Source organism: Acomys minous (genome assembly GCF_964271855.1).
Source record: "Acomys minous genome assembly, chromosome: 7".
NCBI lineage: Eukaryota > Metazoa > Chordata > Mammalia > Rodentia > Muridae > Acomys > Acomys minous.
In genome coordinates this window covers 125,351,620-125,365,439 of record NC_140488.1, presented here as the reverse complement: position 1 = coordinate 125,365,439, position 13,820 = coordinate 125,351,620, and the positions used below count along the sequence as shown (strand labels likewise).

Sequence of the window (13,820 nt, the reverse complement as noted above, 5' to 3'; positions counted from 1 at the left end):
CTACGAGAGGTACATGTTTCCACCAGAAGCCATTTCCCACTGCCATGACAATGGCTACTGCTTTCATCTCTGCCCACATACGGTTCATGCACACATGTCACACATGAGAAAGGCAGAAAGCAAACAAGACAGCGCCAGGAGCTGGTGGTGAGACTGCTTTCGTAGTACACACCAAGGAAATGATACTTATTGTAGGTAAATAAGCCCATGTCCTTGGTTCAGAGATTCACACAGACACTTGGCATAAGCGCGGGCAGTTTAGAAAAAGCACAGCTACGTGAGAACCCACAGGTGCCCATATGTTATCTTCATGATCATCTCCTGCTGTTAAGGTCACTCACTGTAATAGCGTCTGTGGCCCTCCGTCTTTCCAGGTGCAGCTCGGTACAGAATTGTCCCTTCAAAGGTAGTCTTTCCTGACAGTGAAGGAGAGAAGAGAAAGGGAGAGAAAAACAAGAGAGGGGACAGAGGGGAGCAAATGATGGCAAAAGAAGGAAGAGGAAGAGTCTTTAACTAAACTTGCCTTCAATGACTCCACAGGAGCCTCATCCATGCAATTAATTAAAGAGCATCAGGCAGAGGTTAAGAATGCTGCAGAGTGAGCCCAAAGTCCCCATGTAACCACAATGGCAAGAAATAACCAGATTTGGTGCTTGCCTCTAAAATGACTGACATGTATGCTAGGCTAGAAGCCATTTCGCATTTTAACTTAAGAGTAGGAAAACCTCAATTAACCAGAAAGAATTCAATTCACAGTATTATTCCATTACCTCAACTGGGCAAGCACATCTTTGGAGAATGTGATGTACACATAAAACAAATCTGTCCTCTTCTCTCTCTGTCATTTATTTCTAGAGCTCCACATAGTAAAAGCTGAAAATCAAGCCTTAGTATTATAAATAATGCATGGAATCCTCCTCAGAAAATTTGTTGGGCAGGGGGCATGGCTCAGTAGTAAGATTATTTCGTAAGTAAACATAAGGCCCTAGCTCTGACCCAAGCACTGCAACATGAATGAGTAGATTTGTCAGTTCTTGGTATCCTCAAACAAGGCAAGATATTAACAAACTACAGAGGAGGTTTTACTAATGAAACCTGAAACCAATAGTGGCACACATACCAACGTGAGGGGGATGGTTTAGTTTAGCACCAAGGCTATTAGAAAAACCTGTTTCTTGAAACATCTTAATTGAGGTTTTGCTGTGTCAATAATGAGTCTGGACTTAAGCACTACAGACATAGGACTCATCCAGTTTCAAATATCATATTTTTGATATAGTACCATAGAACTGAACATGTAGCTAAAACCCAACTATCACTAGATCATAAGAGCACAGATGCATGTATTGCTCCAATTTACATATACACATAACCCACCCACCTTCCCAACACATACACACACAGACACACACACAGACACACACACACAGACACACACACACAGACACACACACACAGACACACCACAAACAATACCACAATATGGTAAAATGACTTGAAAAGCAATCTTGACTAATAAATGTATTATTAAAAGAAAAAAGTTCTGTTATAACTCATGGGTTAACTATTAAAACACGGCATCAGGCTTATACTTTCATAGTAAGTTGAGAGGTGCAAACACATGAGCTATGTTTAGAAACAGGGAGTGCTACTGAAAGGGGAAAGAACAACTTCCCTTACTCCTTCAAACTTTCCACTGGCAGAATAGGAACCCCCACCAGGTCAGCTTCCAGGCCTTTTCAATTCACATTCATGATACCAATTATGAATGGCCAGATCCTTATAAATGGATGAGGTTATTGTCACTCTCGTGTGCTACAGGAATGGTAATATGCCCTGATTTCTAATTCTTTCCTTGTGAAGATATGTGCTACATAGCCAGTTAGAGCAAAAAGTTAGGCATTCACGTCACTGCTCATGTGTGGGGCCAAGAGGTATGCATAAGCAACCCCTACTGCACAGGAAGCTGAGGCAGGAAGGTCCTAGGGACCAGCTTGGATTACATATTGAGTTCCAGGACTTGGGATACAAAATAACACCATGTCTCAGAAAAAAATCACTGTCTATATAAGAATAATCTAGGGAAAGAAACAGAGTTTTTGCAAACCTGCTTCTTAGACTCACAGCTTTTGAGGACTCCCATGCTAAAAGCAGGACAAGTAAGCAGCTAGCTTTTATTTGAGCATATTTTTATTCCAAGGAGGTTGCCATTAGTCCTAAAGCACAGCTACTGGTGTGAGAACAGGCAATCTACAAATGGATAGCAGCAAGTCTTCTCATTGTCAGCAGAGAGGAGATATAAGAGGAAAAATGTCAACATTCCAGTGATGGTCCATATACGGCAAAGCTTTCATGTGCAACTCTGAAAATCCCAGTGAGACAGACCACTGTCCTGACTTCTGTATTATATGTCAAGTCCATCTGCAAAGTCGCTCTGCCCAGTGGCAGCAAGACAATCAGAGAGGTAGCCTGGGCTAGAGCTGGGTAAAGATTCACAGGTACTTACTTGAGTGAGGAGCAAGAGATAGGTAATCAGAAAGCTCATGCTTATGAACAGTGTATTCCTTGCTGGGGAGGGGGGGAGATATTGTACTATAACCATTAAGGATTAGTTCTTGAAGGCAGCAAACAGTATGGTCTGTCTGTCTGCCTGTCTGTCTATCTATCTATCCTATCTTTAGGTTTTCAAGATAAGGTTTCTTTGTGTAGCCTTGGCTATCTTAGAACTTTGTAGACCAGGCTGGTCTCAAACTCACAGAGATCCACCTTCCTCTGCCTCCTGAGTGCTGGGATTAAAGGTGTGTGCCACCACATCTAGATAGAATTTTTAAAGTTAGGCACAGAACCATATGCTTATGTTAGCATCTGACAATACCTGAAATTCTGTTGGCTAACTGGTCTTCAGTGCCAATAGAACACAAAAACCCAATGCCACTGAATACTAAAAAAGAAAAAGGTCTACTTATACTACAGAATAGAGTTTTTCAAAATATGTTGGTATCATGGAAAAGGCTTTGCCATGGTTCCCTAGAAGCTCTCATATGTGTCTTAGCTTGACATGTCACCAAAGTATCACAATCTAAACCTTTTAAATAAGAAATTGAGAAAATGAGAGCACCAATTCAAACAGAAACTTGTGGCTACATACAAAAATACCATTTTTTCTCCCTCAGATGATTCTGGGAAATAATTGAAGATGTTCCTATAGCTATAGGGTTGCTTTTTGAGTCAGGGTCTCATGTATCTCAGGCTGGCCTTAGACTATCTATATAGCTGAGGACAGCCTTCAATTTCTGATGCTCCTGTCTTCCCACCTTCCAAACACTGAGATTACAGTGATATGCCAACATACATAACTTATTCAAGTGCTGGGACTTAAATCCAGGGCTTTCATGCATGCTTACCAAACATTCTAAAAAACTCAATTACATCTCCAGCCCAAGGATTTAAAAAGGCAATAATAGTTTTACAACAATTATTTGAAATTAAACATATCAAAAATGTTAAAAATGGACAATTCATATAAATTTAAAATATGAGGCAAAATAGATACTGAAATTGGACCATACTTACATACAAAACTTATTACTAAATCAGAATAAATCCTACAGAGTCAGGATAATGTGATTATAACATTTGCTGATTAGCTCCATTTCACATCACTTAGTCAATGGGAATACATGTATAATTATAGATAAAAGAACAAATAATTAATCAATATCTATGGTTGTGGTAAGAATAAACCCAATTTTCGTCAGATTTGAAATTTGCCAGATGTTGTGTGAGAAGCTGGTCTGTTTGTGTAAAGGAGGTTACAGTAGAATATGTGTAGAAAGCTTGCATGTCATTTTGGTCTCCTAATGCATAAGCCAGGGCACAGCTGAAATGTAATTACACTGAGCATTAGTGTTGTCATCTGACACTAGGCTAAATGACCTGAAAATTCCTGTCCACCCTTAGTATCTTAAGATTCTGTCTACACTGCTGATTCAAACATTTTTATGTTCTGTTTTTGAACAACTGAATTTATTAAACAACATTTCTGTGAGTTTATTGATGTGATATGTGAGATCCCATTTCATTCTTTAAAAAAACAAAACAAAACAAAACATCTTGCTTGGTACCAGTCTATAAGCCCTGTCTGACCAGATCTGGCTGATAATCAATGATAGCTAAGTTTAAAATGAAAGACACTCAGATCTTATGAGCCTCAGGGTGAAGCATCCAGTACACATATGCGCACGCGTGCACACACACACACACAACACACACACACACACACACACACACACACACACACACACTTTTTAACCTACTTATCTCTCTAGATCTAAATATCAATTTATAGAAATGGTGACTGAATGATAGAACAGAGATGAAACTACCACAAGTCACAAGTCAGACAGTGAGAAACTAGTGGAAAAATAAACTTAATTTTTTTAGCAAATAGACTGCACCTATGAAGGAGAATAGATTCAGAGAAATTTGAAACATCAACTCATCACTGTGTATGTACTTTATTAGAGGAAAGAGAACACTGAGTACATGTTTAATTACTTAAGGAATCACTGCAAATTTTTGTGTGCATCTGGTAACGGTACTTTAAGAAATCTTCTTATTGATACATATTGAAATATTTTTAGATAAACTTATGTAATATCCAGGATTTTATTTAAGATAAAATGGAGTGGGAATATATAGGGCCATAATGTCAATAAATTAGCCACAGGCTGAGAATTGATCAACTGTGCAACAGGTATACATGGATTTATTATACTATTCTTACTTTTACCAATGTATGAAATCACCTATAACTAAGGATTTATAAATAAGTCTTTTGAAAAACTATGTCTAAAATGTCACATGTTCCAAAGATGGTTAAAAACAGTTTACTAATTTAAATATGCAGAAAGTTTCTGCTACTACTCAACTGTGGACCAACCCTTCTGATTGTTAAAACTCTGTCCTTGACAGAGAGGATTGACCTGAATAAATCTATGAACCAAATGCAATATGTAAAAGGACATGAAAAGCAAGTTCTAGCCATCTGTCACTCAAGATAAAAATGCTTCCTTAGAGTATAAGGGTCTCATTAAGAACTTATTAAACACCATGTGACAAGTAGTCAATGGCATACTTCTTTTTAAGTACAATGTCAATGTTTTCTCCGCCAGAGTCATCTATTAATATACAAATTTTATAACTTCAAGTATTGTTTGTAAAGTATACAAATAAGAATGCATCATTCGAAGGGAGGTGCATTTGTGTCCATGTGTGAAACAAAGATCTATACGAATGCATTGGACACAATGCTTTTTCTATATTCTGTTACAGATTTCAGGCATAGTGACAAAGAAAACCCTTATCCTAACATCTACCTGCACTTTAAAGGATATTTAAATGATAGTACTGTAATCTCTAAAAATTATCAATATGGTACAAAGATTAGGATTTAACTTAGCCCCAGAGTCATGTATTAATTAAGCAATCAGTGGAAAATGGATTGCTGTTTACAAGGAGTAGGAAGTGGACTGGTCAAACGAAGACTCTGACTATGTATATTTCAGCTCCTAGCTCATAGAGAAAAAACTAGAAGCATTTGTACACTAACTACAGTTTGTATATTTCAACTATAGGACAAAAACAAATATGCATTTACTATAAGAGATGTAATCACTGGGGGAAAGTGGGCGAAGAATACATGGACCTTCCCTGTATAATTCATGTTCATTTTTACAACTTCCTATGAATCTTAATTACTTCAAAATGATTTTTAAACCAAAAAAGTAAAGTAGATACAAAGTCCTAACACTATTCTGTGGTGAATAAGATGTGGAAAAAGAAAATCAAAGGTCCTGCTTGGATGCACCTTATCAATATACATTATACCTGTGGCAATGTGATTTTTCTAAATGTACATTTTAGCATAATTCTATGATGTAGCAAATCATGAGTTTAGACAGATACTGAAAACCCCATCACAACACTAAGAGACACTTCTCTCCGTCAAGGCATGGATTCAGTTCACAAAGCAACAAAGACATTATTTTCACATCTACTCTTCTGTGGCATCAGGGAACATCTTAGTGACTACAAAAGCTCAACACAGATTTAATTAATAAATTAGAAGAAGGAAATGAAAGAGAAGACAAAAGGGATGGATGGATACAGACAAGCAGATAGGGCTCAACTACTTATCTTAACTGTACATGTAGGAAGACTACTGCAAATGCTGCTTTGTTTTTAATAGAACCATCCACCCTTGTTAGAAAAACATCCTTCTCCGGGGGCCTCAAATCCCCTCAGCAATAGACAGCTGGACTCAACATGGCTACAGAAACTACTGGACATTTCTTGTTCTGAAACAGAAGTCTAGTAATTAAGTTGCAGGGTAGGTAAAGGAGAGCCAAATAATTGGGAAGACCATCCCATTCAGTCCAAAACTCTAGTACCAGGAATTCCAGCACCACGTGCTTTGAGTAGTGTCAGCTATGGTAATGACCTGGGATGTCTGGGATACAGTTTGGTTCAATATTCCCCAAACGATGTGTTGTGTTCTCATGAAACTCTTCCCCTTCCCCTTAATGTGGGACCTGGTTACATACATACTACTCTATGTACAAAAGGAGATTCCAGAGCCACTAACATTCTACTCTGCATTGGGGGGGGGGCAGTAAAAGAAACTCACTGTTATACTCATTTAGTTTGCTGCATTAGTGGAAAACCAGATGCTCCAACTCATAGAAGGTGACAGGCGTTTCCAAATACTTCATGTGTTCCAAATGTTCATCCCAATCCTTCATACCTGAGACTCAAGGGTAGTATAGAATTTGGAGCAGGAAGGTTCTTGAGTTTTGACAGTGAAAGGAAGGGATCCTGCTGCAGCCACTGAATCAACCAGCCAGCCAGAACAGTTGCTTTCTACTTGTGTCAGGCTGTACGACACAGAGCGGCTGATGAGACACCAAGCCAAAAAAAAAAAAATGGCTTGTTCCTGGAAATGACTTCAACTTCCATATCAAATATGGTTTGAACAAAGGGATGCCAAGCCAATAGAAGAATACTGTTTACAAATTTCAAAATGGAAAGTGAAGATATTTGTGAGTTCTTTTGGTAAGACTGGGTAAGACTTTTTGGTAAGACTCCTCTTGTCAGGAAGGAAAGTCAACAAGTAGCATCACACCTCTACAACATAGCTAAATTTCCTATAACATGCATGCCCATGACCTTGGCTCAACACAGCACAAGATAAACACAGACGCCCACATGGGAAGTTGGGTTAGTGACTGGGAGAACAAAGCTTCCCGGTCCTGACCTTTTGCTCCATGAGCTGGAAAGGGCAGCAGAGAAGCTGGAGGGAAACCTTCAGGCCCTGGAGAAAAAAAGACCTAAAATTCGTTCTCACCATTACAAAAAGGAATCACTTCCTCATCCAAGGAGAGGCTGGACTATCTTATCCATTCTTCAATGGAACTGGCATGCATTTATCTTGTACCCGGTACCTTGCCACCAATACTTTTATTTTTCTCCCAAGTTCTTCAAAGGACACTGGGAAATACTAATCACCTCATTGGGTTCATTTAAAAAATAATTACAAACTCAGTGGAAAGAGACATTCTAGAAGTATATGGAAGAACAGCAACACGTGCCACCCATGAGCCAATACTACCATGCCTGAGGGCTGGTACTCACTTATCCAGAGATATATACAATATATAGCTATAGGTTACATCAGTGATAAACTTAGTAAATTACAGTTGGCTAAGGTACTAGAGCCAACAAATTACCCTCAAGCTTTTGTAACAGCCTTTTTGGCCTAGAACAATGGTACATAAGGAAGACTGGGACAGAGCCCACTGGTCTCCTTCATTTCCTGTTCAGTATGGTAGACATCCTTACTTGACTTGGAAAGCTGCTCATCCTGGGAAATGCCAAGCTCATCCGACTCCCCTGACAGCTCCTTGATGAAATTGGAAGGGAACATTCCAGTCTTCCCATTGAGTACACCTTCCCACCATCCTTCCTCTACCTGCATAAAGGTAAAGAGAACAGAGGTACACGATCAGCTTAGACATATCTTATATCTACATGGCACAGAGTAGAACTCACACAGAAGATGGACCCAACGCAGACCAAATGGTCTTATAAATCAGACCCCTAAGGAGAGTTTAACCTGGAATCCAACACAAATGGGCAAAAATTAACTCTTCATTTTAGTCAACTTCTAACTAAAACTTGGCATTTCCCTTGGTTATAGATGTAGGCAACACCAATATTAGAAAGACTAGTGACTCATCATGAAATAAACCATGAATATTTTCCTATCACATCATATTTTCCTATCACATTACACATGCTAAGAGTACCTCAAAATATCATTCATGCATTACTTTGAAATGTTGGTATATTAAACCTGCTGGGTGGCATTTGTTATTTAATGTGTTAAGAAGCTATCACATAGATTATTGTATGGAAATTTGCTTTTGTTTCATGTGTGCTTCACTATAGTATCCTTTTTAATTTTATGTGTTTTGTTTTATAAACCCATGATTAAAAAAAAACTTGTGAACATAACCAGGCATGTGGCACACATCTGTAATTCCAGCACTCAGGAGAGAAACAGTAAGGAAGACAAATAATACCTGTGAGGCCAGCCTGGGCTATACAACTAGATCAAATGGCTGGAAATATGGCTCCTTAGGTAAGTACTTGCCTAGTACCCACAAGGTCTAAGTTATACTCTCTGGTACCACAAACAAGCAACAGAAAGAAAGAGGAAGAAGAAGAGGAAGGGTGGGGGAGGAAGACAAAGAAGGGAAGAGAGCAGGGGAAGAAGGGAAGGAAGTTTTCCTAAGATAATCCAAACTAGACAAGTGAGAGAAGAATCTATTTTCAATTAAAAAAAAAAAAAAAAAACCTTTGAGCTAAGGACTCAGAAGGTAGAAAGATTTTCTGTGTGTTTCTCCTGGAATGTGGGGGGAAGGACTGGAGTATCAGACGGCAGGAAGGCTGTAGCCATCTGAGCAGGAAGTAGGAGCTGGACCAGGAAAGCAGTGATAACAGACAAGGTGTGTTCCATTTGGAAGTATGAAGTGGTCTTGATCAACTAGCTGGAGGCAAGTAAAGAATGGGAAGAAAAATTGTCTGAAGAATTTGAGATGGATCCACTTAGAGCAAAGTAAATGTCTGAATATTGAGTTGCCTTCTTGGAGAAAAAAAAATGAGGTCATTTTAAGAATAAGCAAGTAAAAAAAAAAGAATAAGCAAGTATGGAATTACCAAAAAGATGTGGGATGATAGAAAAATTAGTTAGAACCTTTAAATTTTTTCTGTAAGTATATACTACCAGTGCAAGCCTACCAATACAATTTAAGAGCTTAAATAATTCAAACAAATAAAGAAGAAAAGTAAAACTGAAAGCCCAGTTCAAATTCTACCCTAAAACTTAGCAGTTACATGAATGTACTTGTTTTCTCCTACCTAATTAAATCTCCATGCCTTATTTAACCAAGCTGGTAAATCATCTCACATGTGATACTTAAACATGACCTTTCTCTCTGTTGGAGGTTTATGCATTATGGTTCTTTGTTATAATTGGGGGATGCAGAAGTATATATGACAACTCCCTATTTTTGTTAAAGAAGGTAACAATAAACCGAGATAGGAAGGTATGACTAAAGACTAAAGCTAGCAACACAGGATAAATAGATGAATTAACACAACTCAAACTTTTATATAAAGTTGAGCTCACTTAGATATGGGATAGTAAAAGACAGACTTGAGAAAAGATACGTCAAAACTAAGGTACACCTTTAAGAAATTAGAAACAGTAGCTATGATTAGGGGCATTCCAGAAAGGGGAGAGGAGCAAATGAAGGCCAGGGAATGGAGCCAAGCAGATCAATTCATTCAGAACACTCACTAGAGAACTCAGGATACAGATTTGTGGAGTAGCCATTACATCTGCATGGCCCCAAAATCTTAAGGGAAGAATGCACAGGACAGCATCCATATAAGGCCTTCCTGGTGACTCTTCAGTATCAGTTCATTGCATTTAACATCCTTTCTGCTGACTAGCATTTCAATGTTTCTATGCCAACTCAATTGATATGTATTATTCCTTCCGTCAAAAGGGTTTTGATAGGATTAAGATAGTCACAGTCAGGAGGATTCACTGTGAGTCTGCATATCAACAGGCACAGGATTTGTAGCATGGGGTACTTGTGCTAGTCCTGAATAAAGAATCCCATAAAATAGTCTCCTTCCTCTTGGGAATCACAGGGTAAAGGGAAAACAAAGGGCAGGACCCCCAACAGAGGGCAGCTGGACCAACTCCATCTATTCAGCTGGATGATGTCTGAAATAGTCCTGTTCCCAAAAAGCAGCTCTAGTATGATATTCCAGGAAACCACTTCTGATGTACAGGATCAGCAGCTGCCTACTGGGAAAACAAAGGTATCTTCACCCTGCCACACCCCCAGATGCCAGTATCACTGTCATTGAAAAGCCTGAGAGGCCTGCGGGAAGATGGCAAAGGCATATCATTAGCCACACAGCAAGTGAAAGGGTTCACAATAAAACCACTGCTCATCGCCCAGGGGATACTCTTCCAATTGCAGCTTCCATAGGCACAAGGGGTGTTTCTTTGTGACCTGAACCCTTTCTGGGGGAAAACCTGGTACCAGAACCACTAAGAGCTATGTCCTTTAATTTTTTTTTCCTACAGTCTCAAGACTGGGCCTGAAGATAGGAGAAAAATGATCCTTATTTTCACACTAGTGCTCTTCAAAGACAATCTAGTTCAATTTCCTACATAAAGACAAAGTCACTGAAGCCCAGAATGATGATCCCCCACTAAGCACAGTGTCAACGCATTCATGACAGGCAAAGCATTAAGAGAAATCCTCTATGACAGCCTATTAAGTCCTGATTATTTCACAAAAGTGGGAGGAGGGTTCTTCCTATGAGGAGTGGAAGGGAACAAGAGATCCTGATTATGTTACCATTGTTCTTAATTAGGTCCTGCAACTCTCAGCCTGTGTGGCGATTCTAGTGATGTCAATATTTATTAAGCGTGTATGCTGTACTGCCTTACAATCTTGTGATAGATTCATTGGTGAGCAAAACAGATAAAGACCTCATCCGAGAGTTTAAGAGACGGCCCCATATGTAAAGTGCTTCCCACGCAAACAGAGAACTTATATTGGACCCAGTTCCCACATAAAAACCCAAACACGATGATATTCTCTCATTCTCTCTCTCTCTCTCTCTCTCTCTCTCTCTCTCTCTCTCTCTCTCTCTCTCTCTCTCTCTCTCTGGAACAGAAGAGGAAAACCTACATAGCTTGCACACCTTCTGCGTCTGTATTTGAACACAGAAAAAGAAATGTGTACCTTTCCAATAAAGTACCTACTATGAGTGGTACCAAAGGTTCACAGCTTCTGCCTACAATAAGAAAGTAAAGGGAGTAGACGCCCACCTTCTCTCTCCGCCCACCCAATCCCAACTGATCATCATTCTTCTGCAGCACCTGGATCTAGGCTGAGACCAAGCCCAAGCCGTGATCAACATGGCTAATGTGCAGTCCCATAACTGTTCCCCCAAAGCAAAGCCTACCAATGGCTCACAGAGAGGAGCAAGGCAGTCTCCAACTAGTGCTGTTTGAGAAAGGCTAAGTACAGACAGTTGCTGTCCTAGTACAACTTCCATGTCTCTACAAGGAGTAGCCTTTACATGAATTCAGTGCTCAAGGAAGTAAGCTCTTTATCTTAGCCATATTGGGAGCTGAGGAGAGAACAGAGTAAATTTTAACACCCACCCACTCAGCCATGCAGACATCACCTACATTTGTTAAGCAGGGAAGATGCCCAGGAATGAAAGGACGAAATGCTTTCCCCTGGATACTTACCTTCTCCGCATCAGTCCTATGTAATATCCTTAATTTTTCTCTTCACATGTCTGTTGCATAGGAAGGGAATAAAGGCTTACCAAATCTAAAGTCTACCTGAGAGTAGAGGCAGCCACATAGAAAAACATCCACTTAAAGGTTGGACTCACCATTTTCAATCAGTGACTACTTTGTTACTCAAATCCCTTTCAGGAACAGGCTAGAAGGGTACATTTAGATGGAGCAGGGCAGGGGGTGGAATGAAATGCAAGAAGCCAATGAAGCCAGGTCCACTGTTTCAAAGGCAGGTCTCTTTCCATAAAAGAAAACAAGCATATAAAACTCTACGGCTTATACTTTGACATTTCCAGAACTTTCCTCATTTTTTTTTTTGAAAAATAGGGGCTAGGGAAATGACTCAGTGGGTATGAGGGCTTGCTCTGTAGCCATGAGGACCTATGCTAGAATCCCTACTGCCCAGGTATGCTCCGCAGCATTTTAGGGAGGAGATAGGCAGGTCCCAAGAACCCCCTAGCTTGCTAGCCCAGCCCAAACACTGCAAACTTCTGCTTCTGCAAGAGTCTATCCCAAGGCAGTAAGGTACAGAGTAGAACAAGACATCTGACACCCTGCTCTGGCCTCCACACACACGCCCACCATGCCCACATGCACACTCACATGTGCCACACAAAAAAACCCACACACTCCTCCAGAAGTAATTACATGAGAACTTCAATACTCACGATGTCTCCTACCTATGAAAAGCAGTTGAAGTATTTTGTAAAATGGTATAACATCAGAAAAACAAAATTATCAAGTTTCTTTAAAATTCAGATACAATTTATATCTTTACACTATAACAGGTCAGTTTTGAAAGCTATACCTCTATAAACAAACAGGATAGTTTTATTAGTCCAGAAAATTCTTATGTGCCCTTTTCCAGTCAATAATTAATCTTATTTCAATCACTTTTGATTGGTTTTTGTTTTTCTACAATTTCATATAAATACACAATGCTACTGTTTAATTCCATGAAGGGTGTTTAAAAATAAGCTTTGTTTCTAGAAGACATTTTTTTCTATCCATGGAAATAGTGAAGAAGTACTTAAGGGGCTATTTCCTGAACATGCAGACATCTACATTATTTTCCACTGGAGTTGCTTTAAGTATCTCTGTTGAATACGCATTATCCAAGTCCTAAATTCCTGGTCAGTAATTTCCCCTAATTCCTGTGCAATGCACTGTTTTCTAGGTAGGTTCAAAGAGTTCATACATGCAGAAGTGTTCATCCTTATTTGTTCCCCTCATTCCTTTGGAAAAAAGCCTATTCAATAAGAAAGGTCCTTCAAAAGAGAAATTCATAGTATACTTGAAGAGGAAACACATTTTTAAAAAATGGAATCTCTATGTAAGGCTTATACAAGACAGAGCAACATCCATGATTTTCAATGGAGTAGAAAGGGTTCTAAAGTCAGAACCCCAGCATTCAGAGACTGGAAGGAGACAAGAGGATCTCAAATCCAAGGCTAGCCTGGACCACTGAGCAAGTTCCTGGCTGGCCTGAAAAACAAAGGAGGAAGAAGAAAGAGTTTGGGTTTTTGGTAGGGCCGTACATAGTTCTCAACCTGTGGGTCATATATCAGATATTTACATTATGATTCATAACAGCAGCAAAATTACAGTTATGAAGTAGCAACGAAATGATTTTATGGTTTGTGGTTGGCCCAACATAAGGAGCTATATGTATTAAAGGGTTGCAGCATTAGGAGGATTGAGAGCCACTGCTGGAGGGCTTCTAGAAGCATCCTTCAGCAGAGCGCCATGGCTTCACCCTTTCTAACAGTCACAACTATTTTGCAGATCCCCAGATTCCTAAAGAACTCTGACAAGCTCTTACCATCATTCTAACTTGAAAATATGACAAAGAGGAAAG

At 39.4% G+C, this 13,820-nt stretch overlaps 1 protein-coding gene across 10 annotated transcripts in view; it reads right to left on the bottom strand.

The window, feature by feature from the left end:
- Window positions 1–13,820, bottom strand: part of SH3KBP1 (SH3 domain containing kinase binding protein 1) — a 360,074-nt gene that overhangs the window by 164,736 nt on the left and 181,518 nt on the right. For 4 of the 10 annotated variants that reach the window (XM_084788562.1, XM_084788558.1, XM_084788560.1 and 1 more), the window contains 3 exons: window positions 7,900–8,029; window positions 7,316–7,372; window positions 342–416 (listed from right to left, as the gene is read on the bottom strand). In XM_084788562.1, coding sequence (XP_084644688.1) covers window positions 342–416; window positions 7,316–7,372; window positions 7,900–8,029 — 262 coding nt within the window. The remainder of the gene's footprint in view (window positions 1–341; window positions 417–7,315; window positions 7,373–7,899; window positions 8,030–13,820) is intronic. The other 6 variants (XM_084788552.1, XM_084788563.1, XM_084788565.1 and 3 more) reach the window with 2 other exon arrangements.